The following is a 20,735-nucleotide window of genomic DNA, read 5'->3' as shown; positions in this document are numbered from 1 at the left end:
GACAGCAAAATATTGCTGAAAAAGCACCGTACACCAACACTGTGTGCAAAAATCCAAGTGGGATGTAACTCAAACAACAACTACCACAAGACAACTTAGATTAAGGCCATCAGTCTAACTCTGTACTACAACAAACAAACATGGCCAAACCGAATTTTTTTTCAAAACTCACCAAAACAAAGCCATAAAAGCAATGAAACAGTGATCACAGGAACTGTGACCGAATTTTCACAATAAACGACGTCAACAACATGTATTAACAAACTCTGCAGCCATAGCTGGCTGCATGAGTCACTCCACAGCAGCAGGAGCATCAGTCGGAGTGTCAACACTTTGTGTGTCTGGTGAGGAGCCTGACCTGCAGGAAGGCGATCATTTGGCCCTCTACTAACCGGGGTCGCTGCCGCATAGCACACCTGGTGCCGAGCGGCACAGTGTTGCTCCCACATCTGACGACTCAGCGCCCTCTTGATGATGGGTAGAGTCAATTGGGTTTCTGCACCTTGACTTTCTTTGACATTTTTCACCGAATCGCACTTCGTATTAATGTATTTAGAACTTCTTTTCTCACCGTACGTTAGCCAACCGTGCTAATCGGAGGGTGCCATGTCTACTGACAGAACAGGCGTGTGTCCTCTCTCTCTCTCTTCACCTCACTGCCTTGGTTCAGTGGAATGGTTGAGGCTCCATCTCAACCCATTTCTGTCAGCAACAAGGGCGTGCGGTGAGAGGCCATCTCGTGCCCGTGTACTCTTAACCAGGCCTCTTGGAAGCCCGGGTCTTTAACTGTGTAGTTAACGTGTTGTGGCCAGGGTAATTACTACACTGAGGGGTCCGAGGCTAATTGTCTAATTGCTCCACTCCAGGAGGCGATGGCAAGACGAGGCAAAAATAATCTGGGTCAAATCCGCACAGTCTGGGAAACTCGCATCTGTGTCCGGGTGGCAGGAATTTATTTGAGATCCAGTACTGGTTTTGTGCTGAACGTTATCACCGGACACTGCACAGTGTTGATGAGACCGACGGAGACACGAGTGCAGATTTGCTCGGTGGGGAAAGGTGGCGACTCCATCTCTCACTCCTGATGTGGCAGCCTTCCAGACCGCGTCTGTGGGCCCTTCTCTCATCCTGTTGCAGATGCTCCTTTTTAATTCAATCGAACGCGGTCACTTCCTATCAGAAAACTGGGGTTGGCATTTTACGGTGTGATAAATACTTTACATTTGAAACCGTGATATGCTCTCTTGCCCCTCGTGTACTCTGAATATTTACATTTTAGAATGCTCCGAATATTGTTATTTGTTAAAAGAAAAAGTGTTCTAAACATTGAAAGTTATTGAGCTTTGAGCTTGCTGCGTATTAAAAACGAGTGGACATAGGCCAGGCTCACGGCCGTGTAGCTACAGAAAATAACTCTTAGTATTGTACAGGCTTTTATTCGAACTATTAACCGAATTAGACTACCATTTGGATCATCACGCATCTGATCCCACAAACCAGACCACACTCAAACCCTTGCGACGTGTTTGAACTCGACAACCGAAAAAAGCTGGCAGCAGGTGCGGTGATTCCGGGCTACGAGGATTGCGAATTCCATCGCTCCGTCAGCGAGCGGTGGTGCGTGAGTAGTGGACTCCCATCACACCTGAAGCTGGGTCAACCCGACCCATCTCCCAACCCTCCCACACGCTCAGATCTTTTTGAGAAGCCACAGTATGCCGTGTTACCTCTATTACCCGTAGGTGAGGCCGAGTGCATTGGGCGCCTTGGTGGCAAGATGTTACCTACCTCGCCTGGTCTACAGGAGGTCGTGGGTTCGACCCCGACCCTGACCCCTGCTGCTGTATATTTGGAGTTTGCGTGTCTCTCTCTCTCATCATCATCACGGTGGCTAGGAGATGTTACCTACCTCGCCTGGTATACAGGAGGTCGTGGGTTCGACCCCGACCCTGACGCCTGCTGCTGTATATTTGGAGTTTGCGTGTCTCTCACTCTCCCTGTGGTCGCGTGGATTTTTCTCCGGGCCCTCCGATTTTCCCTCCACATTCATAACCAACGTGCGTCTAGAGTATTTTGCTGCTCGTACATTTCCACACGATGAGCCATCTTCCTTGAGCTATCATCTGTTACAGCCACGTCGCTTCTGAAACAGAGAGCTACCGTTCAACTACATTGCTCAATGGGGCCCTTACCTGGTAAAAACTTAAATAAATAAATATTGTTTCCCGTGTGAAGGTTGCTGGGAGCGCGGGGTTTAGAAACGAGCGCGCATGCCAAGCGCCTACGTGCGTGAGCGAGTTTACACACAGCGCTAATATTAATCGCGGAATCCTTTCCCCCAAATCCGCTGGAAGACGGCCATGCATATCGGTGGGTATGGGGGTTGGGGGGGTGGAGGTCAGGGGGGGTTGGGTAAGGGGAGGGTTAGGGGGTTAGGGGGAAAGGGGGGTTAGTGGGGGGCGGTTAAGGGGGGTTCGGTAAGGGGGGGCTGAGGGGGGGTAAGGAGATGTTCATGAGAACTGTGGCGAGCGCACGCAAAACATTCACTCGCCATTGTCCGAAGCAACGGGGCATCGCAAACGAGACGACTGCCAACCCCTCACCCCCTCGCTGTGCTCCAGCCACGCGACTTTGAAACCGACGCGAAATACTTGGCAGCTCGCTCAGACGAAAAGGGCCCCTTTGACCTTGCAGGGTCGCTCACGTCCGTTCAAAGTGAGCGACCGAACTTCGTCGACTCCCGCAGCGGTGGCGCGGCGAGCGTTTGTGTATCGGCGGGCGCTGCACACGCCGTGGTATTTTCCATAATAAGATATTTGGGGGGGGGGGGCGGTAAACACGCCACCACCCAACACAGCCAATTAGTAAGGTTTGTCACGTGAACAGAACGTGCCAATTCGTTGCTAGTACATCACACCGGCGTGTTGGAGAGACAATCCACAACATTTATGACGTTCCGCCAGTAGCTACAATCGGCATCGTCGGGCGGCAGCCAGATTTTTGCTGGGGGAGCGGTGGTGCAGCGGTTAGCGCTACGCTGCGCTACGAACCCCGGTGACCCCCGAGTTCGATTCCCGCTCACGGCCACCGACACCGGTGACGATTGTCTGACCCGGTCCTGGGCCTCCTCCCCTAGTGCGGTGTGTAGTAAACATCGCTACTGGGGACACAAAGGCGGCCAGGCGTGGTGCTGGCCACCCACCCCGTCGCGTGCCGTGCCCGCCTCCACAGGTGCTACTCGCTAACAGCACTTGCCCCAACAGTTCGCTAAGGCTACACGGGGGATATTTGAGCCTTATGGCGGTACCCTGGGGTTCCATAGTACCTCGGCTCTCACACGATGTCCGTGATGCAGTCATTTTTAGTCTGTTGATGGTTGGTGATGCGGCAATTGACTCATCTCGACGAGTTGTACACGATGCACCACCACGGTGCGTATGAGCGTTCAGGGTTTCAGCGCAATCGTCCTCGCTGCGTTTCGACATCGTGGAGTAGCACTGATTTCGGATTGATAGGTACCCCAGTCGCGGAGTTTAAGTAACACCCCTGGAAAAAATGAGGATCATTTGTCTGTGTTTGTTTGAGTATCAGCAGGAGTTGGCATGCCATTGTATTTCACTGGTATGCAGAGCCATGGGGCGGCACCACGAGATCCCGGGTGTGGGGGGGTCATTGTGACGACGACGACCACCAGCAGGTTACAAAGACTCTGGGGTTAACCTATGAGCCGACTGTTGATGACAGATGCCATCGCTCAGGGTGGTGTGGTGTGGTGGGGGGGTGAAATGTGGCCACCGTCAAAACCCGGACTCCGCCTGCTCTGCGCACACCCAGAACGGTTCGCGATTGTCCGTCCTAACACCACGGTCAGTCCCCCGGGTCGCCCTGGTAGAGCAAACAAAAAAGTTCTGGCAAATGCCGATGGCTCCTCCTGCACTCCACAAAATGCGGGGGAAATCTCTCGCTCTGCTCCGCGGTTCCACCACGGGTGGGACCTCCTCAACGCCGTCCGCTCGAAGGGACTCTGCGTTCAAAGCGTCGTACGTGACTTCCACTCGGAACGCGCAACTGATGGCCACGTCTGTGCAGTTTCTACTGAGTCAGGCACTCGACTACCTCCGAGTTCAGGAAATCGAAATTTCGCTGTGGGCGAAGTAATTCAAATTTTAGTTTCACTCCAACATTTTGATTGTTAGAATCATGCATTTTACACCGCACCAGGGACTCATTTGAAGCTGAGTCGTCATCGGAGAGGCTCCAGGATCGCTTCAAATCACCGTCACCGGTATTGGCCGTGAGCGGGAATCGAACTCGGGTCGTCGGGTTCATAGCGCCGTGCGCCAACCCCTGCCCCACCACTCCTCACGGTTGGCAGCGCCAACAATCGCCTCCGATTAGCGCGGTGGAGCCGCGTACGGTGCGAAAGAAGTTCAACACACATGCCAGCCAATCACACTGCTGGTCACACAAGAGCAGCTCGTACACGTCGAGCAGGTGTGGGTGGCTCAGCCCAAGCGGAAGGAGTTCAAATACTGGCAGGGGGTTGACTCAGCCCATTGGTCCCTCCCCGGGGGGAGGGGGTCGATAAAATAGGAACCAGTCCTACTATTTGGTTGTTTCGGTAAAGTCACGTAGGTAAAAAATCAAATAAATAAAAACAACTAAATTAAATCACGACGTTTCGGGCGCAACACAAGCGTCCTTCTTCAGGTGGGGACAACGTAGCGAAAGCACAACCGCTTAAGTGTGTCTTTTATTTGATTTTTTTACCTACGTGACTTTACCGACAAAAACAAAGAGTATGAATCCTTGCAGTCACGAAAGCTTCAAATCTGGGTACCGGAGGAAGAGCGCTTTGCCGCAAAGGCGATTTGTTTTGCGTCTTCTAAATCGTGCGTCGAGGGAAGAGTTCTCGCTCAGCCCGGGGACATTGTCTCCTCGGGTGATGTTTGTTTGTTTGGAGCGAGGCGTCCGCTTTGTGCTCACGAAAATCCATCCCGGGGCCACCGGACACTCGGGTGTTCTATTTTGAACCCAACCACGGACAAGGTCGTTCACGGCGGTGGGGTGACTCGAAGCTCGGAGTCAACTCCGACTCGAGCCGCGGCTCCGATTAGCCACGGTTGGCTACGTGCGGTGGCGAAATAAGTTCAACACACACTACATACACACACTACATACACACACTCTACATACACACACACTACATACACACACTCTACATACACACACACTACATACACACACACACTACATACACACACACTACATACACACACACTACATACACACACTACATACACACACACGGTACATACACACACACTACATACACACACACACGGTACATACACACACACTACATACACACTCTACATACACACACTCTACACACTACATACACACACACTACATACACACACACTACATACACACACACTACACACACACACGGTACTTACACACACACTACATACACACACACGGTACATACACACACTCTACATACACACACTACATACACACACTACATACACACACACACTACATACACACACACACACTACACACACACACGGTACTTACACACACACCACATACACACACACTACATACACACACACTACATACACACACACACTACATACACACACACTACATACACACACTACATACACACACACACACACTACATACACACACACACACGGTACTTACACACACACTACATACACACACACACACTACATACACACACACACTACATACACACACACACGGTACTTACACACACACTACATACACTACACACACACACTACATACACACACACACGGTACAAACACACACACACGGTACACACACACACACTACACACACACACTACATACACACACACTACAACACACAAACTACATACACACACACTACATACACACACACTACATACACACACACTACATACACACACACTACATACACACACACGGTACACACACACGGTACACACACACACCATCCACTCCACAAGATTCGTCGAAATATTCTCCTCCACTCCATCACACAAATGTCGTCCACTTGTTGCATTTTACAACTAAAAATACTCGACTCAAGTAACAGGAAACTTGGTTTTGGAAAAGAAAATGTGCACGTCGGTCAATTCTGCAACGCACAACCCATGCTGTCAAGGTGTCTGTGTCACCAAACAGCTGACAGGCAAGCTCGGCTTCACTCGACCATGCTGCACGCCACCTACACCCCACCTACACACCACACACACACCACCCACACACCACCTAAACCCTACCCACACACCACCCCCACACCACGCACACACCACCCACACACCACCCACACACACACCACACCCCACCCACACACAGCAGCGAGCCTTGCCTCCAGGGTTGCCACCTGAATCCCGGACAACTTCCTGGCTCGAGGCCAATCGCTCAAAATTGGAGTGAGCCGCTTGGAGAAGGCAGCACGCTGCTTGTGTCGAGTGAAACGGGTGGGGGTGCATGTACGGTGTTGTGAACTTCTGTCGCGCCGTACGTAGCCAACCGTGCTCATCGAATGGCGCGGGGCAAGGACAATAAACTAAACACACACACACATCAGTTCTAAAGAAGTGAGTTTTCAATCTAGAAAACTAATTTATTGAAAATGATTTTTTTTTAGTGATGGCAGACGAACATGAGAGTGCCCCCTCCGCCCCCATTCCATTACAGCTGCTAACACGAGCACCACCGCTCCCTGAATAGAAAGAAGGGAGCGAGCGAGCTGCCGTGCAGATGCAGCCTGCGAGCGCGCACACGCGGGTCCACTGCTTGCTGCGGAGTCCCTGAACTGCGGCGGGGTCACGCACGAGACGAGGTGACGCTGAGTCAGGGCAGCGACTTCCCGCAGGAGGCCGAGCGTGGTGGGAATTGAGCTGTTGCGGTTTGTTCGGAGCGCTGGATCCAGCACGGGGCGGTGCGTGGAATCGATCGAATCTCACTCAAGTCTCTCAATCCCCGTTCCGCAACTCCGCATCTGGGGACAAGCGCGCGCCCGGGGCAACCTGAATTGAGTCCGGCGTGACGAACCCGCTTCACGCGGCCGTCATTTGATGCCTCCGTGCTTGACGACTCAGTTCCGCAGCGCGCCGCGCCCACGCACCGCCCTCGTCCGCTGAACCCCGGAACGCGCCACGTGTTCTTCCCGCGCCACGTGTTCTTCTTCACGGCTCCATGCGCGGCTGATTTCACCCCCACCCCCCGCTCACTGCTACGCAGTTGCTGCTGGCACAGTGTGAAAGCCCCCCCCCCCACGAGACTCCCCGGGCTGGTCGGGCCTCAGGTACCGCTTCTGCGGGTTTGCAAGTTCTGGCGGTTGCGCCAGTGACCAGGGCGCGCACGCCCCCCACGCCCCCCCACGCTCCCCAAGCACCCCACGCGCCCCCCCGCGCACCCCACGCGCCCCCCCACGCACCCCACGCGCCCTACGCACCCCACGCGCCCCCCCCACGCACCCCACGCAGCCCACGCGCGCAGCCTTCCCGCTCGCCAGCGCCAATACCCAGACAGAAGGGGCCCTTTGTACCCAGAGCGCAACATTCCTGTGCGGCAAGGCCGCTACACTCAACAGGCACAGCAGCCACGGTCAGCCACACGCAGTCACAGCCCCATACACACAGCCACACACACACAGCCACACACAGCCCCATACACACACAGCCCCATACACACACAGCCCCTACACGCACAGCCAGACACACAGCCCCACACACACACAAAGCCTCACATACACACAGTCCCACATACACACAGCCTCACACACACACAAAACGTCACACACAGCTCTACACACAGCCCCACACACACACAGCCTACACACAGCCACAGCCCCTACACACACAGCCACACACACACAGCCAGACACACACACAGCCCCTACACACACACAGCCCCACATACACACACAGCCCCACACACACACAGCCCCACACACAAAACCTCACATACACACACAGCCCTACACACAGTCCTACACACACAGCCCTACACACACACAGCTCCTACACACACAGCCCCACACACACAGTCTACACACACAGCCCCTACACACACACAGCCCTACACACACACAGCTCCTACACACACACAGCCTACACACACACAGCCTACACACACAGCCCCTACACACACACACAGGCGTTTGTTCCCTCCCCGGGAGTCCGTGGCTGGGGTCACCACGCGACTCTTCTCGGGCCTTGCGGCCGCGTCGAGGAAGAGCCACACAGACAGCAGCAGCAGCACGTGGTGGCACAGGCTGCGGTACGGATACCGTGCAGAATAAGTGATGAAGGGGCTGATAGCCCCCTGTGGGTTCATGGCGATTCACCGCTTCCGACACTAGATCAAGATTGAGTCACGTATAAGTTGTCACAGCTAGGGGAGGTGGTGGGGGGGTCTATCCTGCCACCGCTTGAAGTTGGAGCCTACGGTGGCTTTTGGCTCGTTGTCGCGGCTGCCCCTGGGCAATAATAACTGGCAAAGAGGCGCTACTTTGAGCTGGCGATGGTGAACGTTCAGGAATGTTTCAAATGAAATCAGAGGAGCCCGCGGGCATTAGGCAGGAGGGGGGGGGGCGACACATCTAGAATTGACGATAGCCGGAGGTCTTGGGCGAATAATGACGGGAGCGACAGCCAAAGAAAGGGGACACGGCCGAGATTGCAATCCACTCCTTCTTGCCGATGTTGATCGACAGCTACACTTTGACGTCCAGGTGGGTCAAGCCAAAGACGACCGCGGCCACGAGCAGCAGCGGAGCGTCCCGAAGTGACTGATTCCGGAGCCCGAACCCCGCCAGCCCCTTGCCCAGGGCGCTGTCTCTCGCAGCAGCTCCTCCTACATCGGTGGGAACTGACAGCCCAGATGGGTTCACAGCTGGAGATAGGCTTCAGTGGTGGACATTCGACGTTTCTCTGGAGGAAGGCAGTCCCTTAGTCGAGGTACCAAATCTGGATTTGACACAATGGGGCACTCATTCTAATGCCCTCGGGTTCTTCTCGGTAGTGGCGGTGATGATGATGATGATGGAGCGGAACTACAATGACCTCTGAATTTAAAACGTTCCATGTGTGTGTGGGGGGGGAACAGATCAACGCACGCCTCGTGTTAAACGCGAGTCCAACACTGTACCCGAACCGCACTCAAACACTCCGCAGAGTCTGGGTTCATCAGCACGAGGGAGTGTGAATTCCCGTACGAGACACATCCCACACGATTCGACTGACGGAACGCCAGCCCCCAGCAGCAGCAGCGAGAGTTACGTTTGTGAATCCAGGAAACTACAACAGCAGTAAACTACAACAGCGACACTCTACAACAACAGCGCCTGTGAGCCACACACGTGCCCTTACCGGTGGTCACTTGGGTAGTCTCAGCAGTAACAGCAGCACGCTGTGTATGCTGAATGGAAGGTTGGGTGGAGGGTGAGGTGAGGGAGAGTTGGTGGAGGGTGAGTTTAGGGTGAGTCGAGTCGAGGGTGAGGTGAGTGGAGGTTGGGTGGAGGGTGAGTCGAGGGTGAGGTGAGTCGAGTCGAGGGTGAGGTGAGTGGAGGTTGGGTGGAGGGTGAGGTGAGTGGAGGGTGAGTGGAGGGTGAGTGCCGGGGGTAGTGAATGGGCAGAACCGATTGGCACTTCTGTTTTGTACGGCTGCCCCGCTGCGCCCCGCACTCCCAACGCTGCTGCTGCTGGGTGGTGATGAAGGTGGTGATGAAGGTGGTGATGGTGATGTAGATGCGGAGCGCGGGCGTGGGGGGGGTAACGACCGGGGGTGGATGAATGAAAATCGACGCCGTGACACGAGACGCACGTCAGGAGTGGGGGGGGGAGGCGCCCCCTGCGGCACAACGCGACGCGGGCGTCCCCCGTGCAGTCCGGCACGTGCGCGTGCCCGTGGGTGGGGGTGGTGGGGGTGGCGCGCACGTCGAGGTGTGACTCGAGGTGACTCACGGTGAGTAGCGGCAGCAGCAGCAGAGGCGGCTCTCTCTCTCTGTCTCTCTCTCTGTCTCGCTCGTGCAATGGAGCACTATGGGGCGCGTGCGTTGACTCAAATCGGCCACTTTTATTCCACCCCTGTAACGCACGGGGGGGGCGAGCCACGCTCTCCCAACTCGCCGATTGCGCCACGACTCCCACCCGCTGCTCTGGGTTGTGGGTTGTTGCTGCTGCTGCCCTCTGCTGGGAAGTCTTCCCCGTGGCTGGGGGGGCAGGGAGTTTGCCGTCTCCCCTCTCCCGCCCCCACAGCACCCCCCCCCCCATCCCTTAGAAACAGTTCCTGATTAAGCTAGTGCGGGGCCTGTAGCATGATGTTATAAAGGGGCCCTAAATTTGAAAAAACTGAAATATTAAAACACATACATTTTTAACTCGCATAGTAAAGTAATTGTATGTTTGCATTTGCTATACAGCCATATAATACCACAAATCACTAATCGTAAACACCCAGTCGTTCATAAGAGTTGAACGCGGTATAGTACTATAGTAATAGGGCAAGTGCAGAATCACTGAACCAGATCTGATAGCTTGAAAGCATTTCGGGCGGTGCCTTTGAAAGTGCGGGGCCCGTAGCTCCTACACGTGTAGCTACTTGTGCTGCTGGGACAATCCGGAACTGCTGATAACGAAAGTGAAATTTGGTTGTGCATGCCTGCCTGTGTGTGTCCTCAGGAGCTTGTAACAAAAAAAAAGTTTTAGCAGTGAACTCGCGTGCACGTCGCCCGAGTCAACTTTCGCGAATCGAGATGTCACCGTGACCGAAAGGGCCTTTTGTTGACAGCAGGGCACGTCACCGCCAGCGCCTTTCTTTCTACCTCCGCCAGATGCGCGCAGCTGCCGCGCGGGGGACAGGCAGCGACCCATAGACTCACCACCCAGAGACCCATAGACTCACCACACAAAGATCCATAGACTCACCACACAGAGGCCCACAAACTCACCACACAGAGACCCATAGACTCACCACACAAAGATCCATAGACTCACCACACAGAGGCCCACAAACTCACCACACAGAGACCCATAGACTCATCACACAAAGACCCATAGACTCACCACACAGAGATCCATAGACTCACCACACAGAGACCCATAGACTCACCACACAGAGACCCATAGACTCATCACACAAAGACCCATAGACTCACCACACAGAGACCCATAGACTCACCACACAGAGACCCATAGACTCACCACACAGAGACCTACAGACTCACCACACAGAGACCCATAGACTCACCACACAGAGACCCATAGACTCATCACACAAAGACCCATAGACTCACCACACAGAGACCCATAGACTCACCATACAGAGACCCATAGACTCACCACACAGAGACCCATAGACTCACCACACAGAGACCCACAGACTCACCACACAGAGACCCATAGACTCACCACACAGAGACCCATAGACTCACCACACAGAGACCCATAGACTCACCACACAGAGACCCATAGACTCACCACACAGAGACCCATAGACTCACCACACAGAGACCCACAGACTCCCCACACAGAGACCCACAGACTCACCACACAGACACCCATAGACTCACCACACAGAGACCCATAGACTCACCACACAGAGACCCACAGACTATACTGGGACATGCGATCCTGCTAGCGACACTTGTTGTCCGACTATAGGAGCCCCGTTTCTAACTGCTCTCATTCACCGTCTTCAAGTGTTTCTCTTGTGGCTCCAGTGTCCAACCTTTGTGCCCAAGACTACCAACACATGCGTGGCTCCAGCCAAAGACCTTTACTACAAACCGGAATCCCCTGTTCACCCCAGGTCCCCCATCTGCTGTTTCGTCCTACTGTTTTCTACACTCAACATTCCTTGTGTTTGTGAATACACAGTCGCAGGCGTATAAGTCTGCAAAGGAAAGCAAAAGATCCATCACATGACGCGAACCCCTTCTCGATCGGCGAACATTTTGTGAAATGTAAAATGTGTTTCAGATTTGGGAGCATTCTATGCTGAGGATTTGTGTACAGCATGGACTTTGCACTTGTGGCGTCTCGTGCCAAATTGCTCACTAATGGCTACGCGGAGAATTGTAATTGGTAAATACCAATTACAATTCTCCAGTCATTAATGTATTAACTGCCAACATTCAGCCGGGGCGAATGTCAAACGTCGAGTTCAAAGGTGCCAGTGCAAAGGTGATATTGGGTGCTCGCACGGCAACTCACAGCTGCCCTGCGCCCACAAGGCGCATCGAGTCGAGTTCAAAGTCTGTGTGGGTTATCAGCCTTCGTGGCCGCCAATAACCCTGCACCTCGCTAGCCAGACAGAGCCCGCATTGCCCGCGTTCATTAAGGCACGTTGTATAAGTCAGCAGACTTTCTCAGTAGGTTCTAGATTTGAAGCTTTCGTGACTGCAAGGATTCATACCCTTAGGTTTTTTCGGTAAAGTCACGTAGGAAAGAATTTAACAAATAGCAAATAAATAATAAAATAAATAGAACTAATAATAGAAATAAAATAATAAATCACGACGTTTCGAAGGCAACACAAGTCCGCGAACAACACACGGTCCCACCTGATGACGGAGACTTGTGTTGCCTCCGAAACGTCGTGATTTATTATTTTATTTCTGTTATTATTTCTATTATTTTTATTATTTTATTATTTTATTTTTTATCCTACGTGACTTCACCGAAAAAACCTAAGCGTATTACTCAGTAGGGTTTAACCCGTAGGCATATTTGTTCAAGTTAAACTATATTACACATACTAAGTTGTACTTTTTAATTTACGAGGAGAGGCCCACTCCGCTGCGACGTGGCTCTCGTTTTTGGCAGCGACCTGCCTGTCGCAAATGATAGCTGGACCAAGTGGCTTATCAGATTCTCTAAAACGCACGTTGGTTTCTCAATGTGGAGGGGGGGAAACCGGAGGGCCTGGAGAAGAATCCACGCCACCACGGGGAGAGAGAGAAACGCAAACTCCAGGGTCGGGATCGAACTCACGACCTCCTATAATAGAGGTTATTAGTGTTAGATCACGTAAATATAAATGTGTCGTTAAACCCGCCACCACCCAACACAGCCAATTAGTAAGGTTTGTCACGTAAACGTAATATGCCAATTCCTTACTCGTACAGCACACTATGTTGTGGGTTTACTCTCCAACACACCGGTGTGCTGCACTAGCAACGAATTGGCACGTTTTGTTCACGTGACAAACCTTACCAATTAGCTGTGTCGGGTGGTGGCGGGTTTAACGACACATTTAAATTTACGCGATCTAACCGAAAAAAAACCCCTCCATTATGGATATTGGTCGCGAAAGCCCACGTATTAAACCCACGACCTCCTGTATACCAGGCGAGGTAGTTAACATCTCCTGGCGCCCATATTTCTCTACCCCCTGACTCCTGACTGATGAATGCCCCGTGCGTCAACGGTGTCGTCAGCCGCTTCACGGTGGGAAGTTGTGGGCGCACTGCCACAGCCACAACGGTTATGCGGAATTTCGCGCACGTCCAAGCAGTTGAGTCATGAGAGAAAGTGGATTCTCGTCTGGTCGTCGATGAGTTACCAAGGAAAATTATCACTCCATTTCCGCCTTCGCCACAGCTGGATCTCCCGGCTGAACTTCATGCGTTTGAATGATGACAAGGCAAGACAGCAGAGATGTTGTTAAGCGATGTAATCAGTGCAAACACGACAATACAGGGACTCCTCTGCTTACGAACATTCGACTTACGAACTTTCAGAGATAACGAGAGCCGTAAGTTCAACCGCCGCGCAATAGATGGCGGTGGTGGCACCTAAATCGGCAGAACATGAAGAACCAGTGGCATCTACGTCTACAGGAGATTATACAACTTTTTAGACCATTCCCCGCGTTTAGTGTACATCCTGTCCAACGTGTTTTGAATCGACAGGAGCAAAGTTGGACTTGCGAACAAATCGACTTACGAACAGACCTCGTTCGTAAGTAGAAGAGTCCCTGAGTACATTGAATCACGAGGGTCGTCAAATGCCTGTGGTCGAACCGCATCAGCCATCGTGACGACGTCTGTGTGAGTACGTGACGCCGAAGGAAACACACGTGAGGATATCTTGAACGTAACAATTATGCCAAATGTAAGGCGAACACCGCCCAGTTGTTAATTACCCCGACATTGAAACACGTAGCCGTATGGATTGCCCAATTTCTGTAGAGTGCGAACTTTTTGCAGATCACTAACCAAATATAAGATTAAAACAACCACGTGTCGTGCGTGCAGTAGACATGATTATTGCAACAACAAATGACAACATAACCCAAACCCCTGTGTAACCATGAACACAGCATGCGCCTGAACAGGTGGGGGGGGGGCACGGGGGGGGGGGGGAACACGAGGCATGGGTCGCGCTCTTGGGCACGCGAATTCTCAGGATCGCCCCCCCTTCTTCTTCTGCTTGAGCTTCATGTATTCCTCGTCGCACTGGATGGTGATGATGCTCAACAAGGACATGAACTCCTGGAAGTTCACTTGGCCGTCCTCGTCCGTGTCAAGGTCCTGCATCAACTGGTCCAGCATCCCCGGTTCGAGCTGATTCTAAACAACAATATAAAGATACGGCAGATGATGTGCTTCAGACACCTTCTGGGAGTGCGTAATTGCCAGTGGCGTTGGTTCAATATGAGCAAACCCGGGACCGGTTTCGACATGCTGTGTCTCTTCGGCAGTCAGGGTTGCTCTAAATCAATGCTGGTGAACTGAACGATGTTATGGGCAAAGAGCCTATCTTGAAGATACGGGCCCTAGGTCGACGCAAACATGATATAATACTATGACACAAGATAAGCGTGGGTGTCGTAGTGGAGAATATATACGTGGGAGGGGGCTTCGTTAACATTTTGGCGTTCTCTGGTCTACTGACACCTGGTGAGACTGGGCCATAAAGAAGGCTGCTGTCCCTGGTGTAGGCCAATCGGTTTCAAAGGGGCCGTCCATAAATGACGTCACGCGATTTTGGACGATGTTTGACCCCCCCCCCCTCCTCATTACACGGCTTCACAAAACGACAGGCCCCTCCGCAAATATGACGTCACAAAGCTCTGCCCCCCCCCCCCAAAAAAACATGCTTAAAATCGCTTTAAACTATTGTCATTGTAGTGCGTATTTAATGTGCCGCTGCACTCTGTTGTTGTAGGAGAAGACATTTATTAAAAAGTCTATTTAATTAAGTAGAACGTGTTGTCTATATTTATTTAAAGTTGCGCATTTTGATGTGACGTCACATTTCTCAACATCTTAACACCTGCTGTTTTATTGCCGGAAAGTGTCAAACGTATTCGTATTCCCCGTACTGTATATATACAGGGTGCTTAAACATGTTTTCATACTTCTAAGAATTTGCAAAAAACTTGTTCTGTCTCCGAGCACCTGGAGACCACCTGGAGAAGATTCCAGGCACGCGTTGACGATGATGGCGAACAAGTGGAGACTCTTTGACCTTTTGAAGCTGTTAACATCACATTTGTTATCACGTTACAGTCCGTTCTATTTTCCATTATAAACGATAGTCCCGTGTAAGCGTTAACATTTTTTTGAAGCACCCTGTATTTCCACTAACGACCACAGTGTTATTGACAAACGCGTTGGAGTGTTTCGTTATCCGTGCCTCTCCACTTTGCGTTGCTGCGTTGGATTGGGTGGAGCCCCAATTGAGCAAACAACAACAACAACAACCCTGCAGGCGATCCACGTGACGTTACACACGCAAGGTTAAAGGTGCGGCCCTGCAATTGCTCGCTCGCACCAAATGCCTGGCCGAAGGGGCCTCCGCCAGGGCGCAAACGAGAGGCTCATTGACATGCGCCGTACGTGCGTTGAACTTCTTTCGCACCGTACGTAGCCAACCGTGCTCTTCGGAGGTGCGCGGGGGTTAGTGACAACAAAGTGCTCTTCCACGTTGACCGCACGTCACGTGTGTGTGTATTGGGAGATGGGCGTACACACATTTTACCCCACCACATTGCGTCCTATGACTATCGACTGTCGTGTATTATTTTTTTATTGCTGGGCAGACAGAGGTGGGCGGTGGAGGGGGGGGGTTGAGAAACGTGCCCATTGTTTCATCTGTCCCACCGGTGGGAAATCAAATCCTCTGGATTGCAAGTTCAGTGAGCGGCACAAAACCACCCACATCCGAGTCATCTTCATCTGCGCTGGCCGGGAGAGAGAGACGCGAACTCCAAATTTCCAGCAGCCGTCAGGGTCGGGATTGAACCCACGGCCTCCTGTATACGAGGCGAGGTAGTTAACAGCTCGCCACCTCTCTTAAAGCCTCACCTCTTCGCTCCCCTGGCCCCTTCACTTATTCCCGTCCCTCCCCTACCCTTTCGTGACCCTCACGTACCCCTCGATCGCTGTCACACATTCCCCAATCCTAGTACGCCCCCTTGCGACTCCATCATTCCATTCTGCGGCGCCGTTTTGCAAGCGATGTCAAGCGCCTCGAGCTAAGGGGCCGTCCATAAATGACGTCACGCGATTTTGGACAATTTTTGACCCCCCCTCCCCCTTCGTCACACGGCGTCACAAAAAGTCAGACCCCCCCCCCTCAAATATGACGTCACAAAGCTCTGCCCCACCCAAAAAAAAGAAAATATGCTTCAAATAGCTTTAAACTATTGTCATTGTAGTGCGTATTTAATGTGGCGCTGCACTCTGATGTTGTAGGAGAAAACATTGATAAAAAAGTATATTTAATTAAGTAGAACGTGTTGTCTATATTTATTTAAAGTTGCGCATTTTGATGTGACGTCACATGGGGGTGGGGGCACCCCCATCGTCACACATCGTCACAAATGTCTGACCCCCCCCCCCCCCAGGTGCGTGACATCATTTATGGACGGCCCCTAAGGCGTTCGCTGTATAAATATACCATTTGACGAGATGCTGCGTGAATGGTACGGGACAAACCCATACGCTGGACAGACGTGCTGAAAGTAACGTGAGCCTCACTCCCCGCTGCGACTTGCCTGGGCAGGTGCGGCTTGAGGAGGCGGCTCATGCGTCACCGCGCCTCGCCCGTGAGGGCCTCGCCCGCGCCTCCGGCTCATGCTCATGTGGAGAGGCTGCAGCACTACATTGGCTGCAAGTCCACGGAGTCAAGGAGCCGTTTAGACTCTTGAGCCAGAGCCCACGAAGACTCTGTGCGTCGGCGCAGAGAGGCTGAAACGCACTGGCCCTTGGGTCCAGGCTGGCTCAGTCTGAGCTCGTGGTGGTCAGGATTCAGATATTCAGATTGTTGAATCCTTTATCTCTCTCTTGGCCATGTCTCCCCATGCTCCGAGCACGCCTAAGGAAATTTGCGTACTATACTTATGCAATGTGTATTTGCATAACGGATAAATGCGACCACACATCAGCACACTGCACAGAGACTGCGTGTATTTATTTTGTAGAAGAGTGGTGACCGGCTGAGAAAACGGAAAGTCTTGAACTTTAAACCGGGGCAAGGAGTCCACATCACAGGTGGCTGGGTGAAGGAAAATTCAGACTTGTGTGGGCAGCAGAGAGAGAGAGAGAATCAGCGGCTTCTTACTTGATCAAGGGTTGACTGGGAGCTTTTACAGAAAGCTCTGGATGCTGAAGAGGAGAGCGCATCGAGTGAAATGAGAGGAAAGCAGTGATGAGTGTGATCCTGAAATTAAACCAGGATTGGATTAGGAATCAGTGGAGTCAGCAGAACGCTGGGGCGATGTTGGTTTATTTGCGGGTGCCATTGAAGAGTCTGGCAGCGATATTTTGGATCATCTGGAGTTTGGATATGCACTGCTTAAAAATCTCTTCGTCGTAGCGTCATATTGCTTTTATACGTTGATGTCTTTATTTTCATGATCAAAATTAGCTTCCAGAAAGCATCTCTTAAGAAGTTTGATCTCGGTCGGCCCTCAACTCACTGCTATTTTCCAATTGGGTGCCTCTGAAAGATGTCTCCAATTATTTTGTGCGTGACTTTTCTTCCTCTCACATTCATTCCGAGCCCATCTGCGCAGCCGTCTCTCCGTGAAGTAGTTTCCGGCAGTCTTGTTTCCTTCAATTATGTTCTCTGCGATGCATTTTTTCTCGTTATTTATGTATTCTTTTTTTATTTGCTTGCTAATTAGTGGAGTTAAATTTTTTGTACGGAACTGGATACTTGATGTGCAGCATTGTGGGATGCAATTGCATAACTTACGCTATATAAAATGAAATTATTATTAAACCCAGAGACAATTGCGGTGGCAAGTTGTGCGTGTGTGAATACGGTACCAGGAATCCAGGAAGCTCAGAGCGCATTAATTCCCCAAGCTCCTCTTTGCTGAGCGTGGTCGCGTCGCCAGACTCGGAAGAGTAGGCGTTGAACACCAATACGATGTCTTTAATGATTCCGTCCAGTTTGGGTTGGGCCATGTTTCTGCGCTTGTGTGTTTGTCTGCTGCGTGCCACAGTGTGGAATTGAAAAGGCAAATCGTTACCGTGCTTAGCGTTCATAGATTTCACAACTGTATATGACAAAGACAAAGACCCCTCCGTGTAGCCTGTAACAGACTGTTGGGGCAAGTGCTGTTAGCGAGTAGCACCTATAAAGGCCGACACGGCACACGAGGGGGTGGGTAGCCAACACCTCGCCCGACCGCCTTTGTCTTCCCGGCGGCGACGTTTACACATCGCACCAGCTACTCATTTGAGACGGAGCCGACCTAGGGGAGACCCAGGACCAGTTCAGATAATCGTTACTGGTGTTGACCCTGAGCGGGAATCGAACTCGAGTCGCCGGGTTCGTAGCGCAGCGTAGCGCTAACCGCTACACTACCGCTCCTCCAAAAACTGTGTATACACACACACTTTGACGTGTTCACGTAGGCAAGCGACGCACAATAATATAAACATGTGGATGAGCACGTTTGTCTGGTAAGTGTCGACAGAATACGCGTGGCATATCTGTAACTGTGGGTGAACGAATAAACGAGTTAAGTTCACGGAAACCACAAGAGCCACGCTGGCAGCAGCGATAAAGGAGCGATAAGGCGGTGACCGGGCCAACGGCCATGCACAAAGCGATTAGGTGTCGGCAGACGTGGAACTCACCTCGATCGTTTCCTCGGCAAATGTCTGCGCTGTGTGGCCGGGGAAAGGGCTCTTAACGCAGCCGGGTCGGGTGGCACACCCACCCAGCCCAAGCGACGTGGTCACCCCCGGGGCTTCTCCGCCGAATATGCAGCGACAGGTCGGACCAGTAGCGAATGCGGCACAAACCAAAAATGCGAGCCGGTGTCTCTGTCGCGCCGACCGCATCTTGGCAAGTTTCTCTCGGCGTTGATGCATGGATGCCCCGTGTCAAAGAATAGTCATTCGCCGTGGGAGATTGTCTCTTGGGCCGTCCATAAATGACGTCACGCGATTTTGGACGATTTTTGACCCCCCCCCCCTCGTCATACGGCATCACAAAGCACTGCCCCCCCCCCCAAAACCATATTTCCATTTTGAAAATAAAACATGCTTCAAATCGCTTTAAACTATTGTCATCGTAGTGCGTATTTAATGTGGCGCTGCACTCTGATGTTGTAGGAGTGTTGTTATAACAATTAGTGTTGTTATAACAATTCTATATTTTTCGATTTAAAGCTTTCGTGACTGCAGGGATTCATATTCTTGGTTCTTTCGGTAAAGTCACGTAGAAGGAAAATAATAAAATAATACAAATATTTCCCTTCTACGTGACTTTACCGAAAGAACCAAGAATATAATTCTATATTTATTTAAAGTTGCTCATTTTGATGTGACATCACATTTCTCAACCCCCCCCCCCCTCGTCACACATCGTCACAAATGCCTGACCCCCCCCCCCCCTAGGTGCGTGGCGTCATTTATGGACGGCCTCTGAATGGAGTTTTCACGTGGCCGTGTTAAGAAGCCATGCCATGCTCTCAATACGGGAAGGTACGCAAAGAGCCAGGCAGACAGACACGCGCATTCTCTATCAACAAACAAAGCTGTGGTGGGAGCCCGCTGAGTGTGAGTCAACGCGTCCCTTAGTCACGGGAGTAGCTGGGGTTGCCAAAAGTGTATAATATCGCCCAGGCTTTACTTGTGTGATCCCAGGCGTCTCGGGGCCTCTCTCGCACCAAGCGGGCGCCTCGCCTCTAAGCCCCATGACCACCCGCAGCGCACCACGATCCCTGTGAGCCCCCGTCTCAGCTGGGTTCAGCCTGGGCAAGTGACGGTGGGTGGGGGAGCGAGTCAGCCCCCTGCTCGCGAGCTTCCGCGAGCAGACGACGCTAGAGTGCAGCAGCAGCAGCAGCACGATGAGCCATTGTCCTGTCAGAATCAGAATCGTTATTGATGCTGGAGAAATCCGATGAGCTACAAAAGCATCGGGTCAAGCAACCCGCAGTTCTGACCCCGTGCCCCTATTGGACATCAGCGAAAAAAGAGCGGCAGAGCTCATCGGATTTCTCCTCCAGTATGAATAAATATTCCGATGCTGATATTTTCCCGGGACCTCCTCCAACCCCTGGAGCCGAACCTCTCCCTCCCCACGTGACAGGTGGGAAAGCGGTGGGGGGAAGGGGGGCGGGGGAAGAAGGATGGGGGAGTAGGGGGGGAGAGGGGGGAGAAGGGGGGAGAGGGGGGAGGAGGGGAAGGAGGGGGGGAGAGGGGGGAGGAGGGGGGGAGAGGGGGGAGGA

General features: G+C 52.2%; 3 protein-coding genes across 7 annotated transcripts in view; 1 reads left to right on the top strand and 2 right to left on the bottom strand.

The window, feature by feature from the left end:
- Nucleotides 1–10,165, bottom strand: part of LOC144731446 (monocarboxylate transporter 2-like) — a 40,864-nt gene extending 30,699 nt beyond the window's left edge. Inside the window, exon 1 of one of the 2 annotated variants that reach the window (XM_078612488.1) lies at nt 10,001–10,165. The gene's annotated coding sequence lies outside the window, so the exon portion shown is untranslated. Of the gene's footprint in view, nt 1–9,406; nt 9,900–10,000 lie in introns of those variants that run through there. The other variant, XM_078612487.1, reaches the window with a different exon arrangement.
- The window catches only part of ULK3 (unc-51 like kinase 3), a 41,004-nt gene that overhangs the window by 2,393 nt on the left and 17,876 nt on the right, over nt 1–20,735 (top strand). For all 3 annotated transcript variants that reach the window (XM_078612493.1, XM_078612492.1, XM_078612491.1), the window contains one exon: nt 19,903–19,989. In XM_078612493.1, coding sequence (XP_078468619.1) covers nt 19,966–19,989 — 24 coding nt within the window. In that variant the 5' untranslated portion in view covers nt 19,903–19,965. The remainder of the gene's footprint in view (nt 1–19,902; nt 19,990–20,735) is intronic.
- On the bottom strand, nt 13,698–19,383 carry LOC144731450 (protein S100-A1-like). Of its 2 annotated transcripts, none has more exons than XM_078612495.1 (3): nt 19,138–19,383; nt 18,319–18,484; nt 13,698–14,610 (listed from the first exon to the last, which is right to left on the bottom strand). In XM_078612495.1, the coding sequence occupies exons 2-3, from the start codon at nt 18,457–18,459 to the stop codon at nt 14,443–14,445; spliced, it is 309 nt and encodes a 102-aa protein (XP_078468621.1). In that variant the 5' UTR covers nt 18,460–18,484; nt 19,138–19,383; the 3' UTR covers nt 13,698–14,442. The 2 variants fall into 2 exon arrangements, with proteins under 2 accessions (XP_078468621.1, XP_078468622.1); XM_078612496.1 differs by having other exon boundaries at nt 18,319–18,481; nt 19,138–19,250.

The sequence above is a fragment of the Lampetra planeri genome, chromosome 39 (assembly GCF_965212315.1).
Source record: "Lampetra planeri chromosome 39, kcLamPlan1.2.h2, whole genome shotgun sequence".
Taxonomy (NCBI): domain Eukaryota; kingdom Metazoa; phylum Chordata; class Hyperoartia; order Petromyzontiformes; family Petromyzontidae; genus Lampetra; species Lampetra planeri.
Note: the sequence above shows the minus strand (reverse complement) of the source record. Positions and strands in the feature narration are given on the sequence as shown.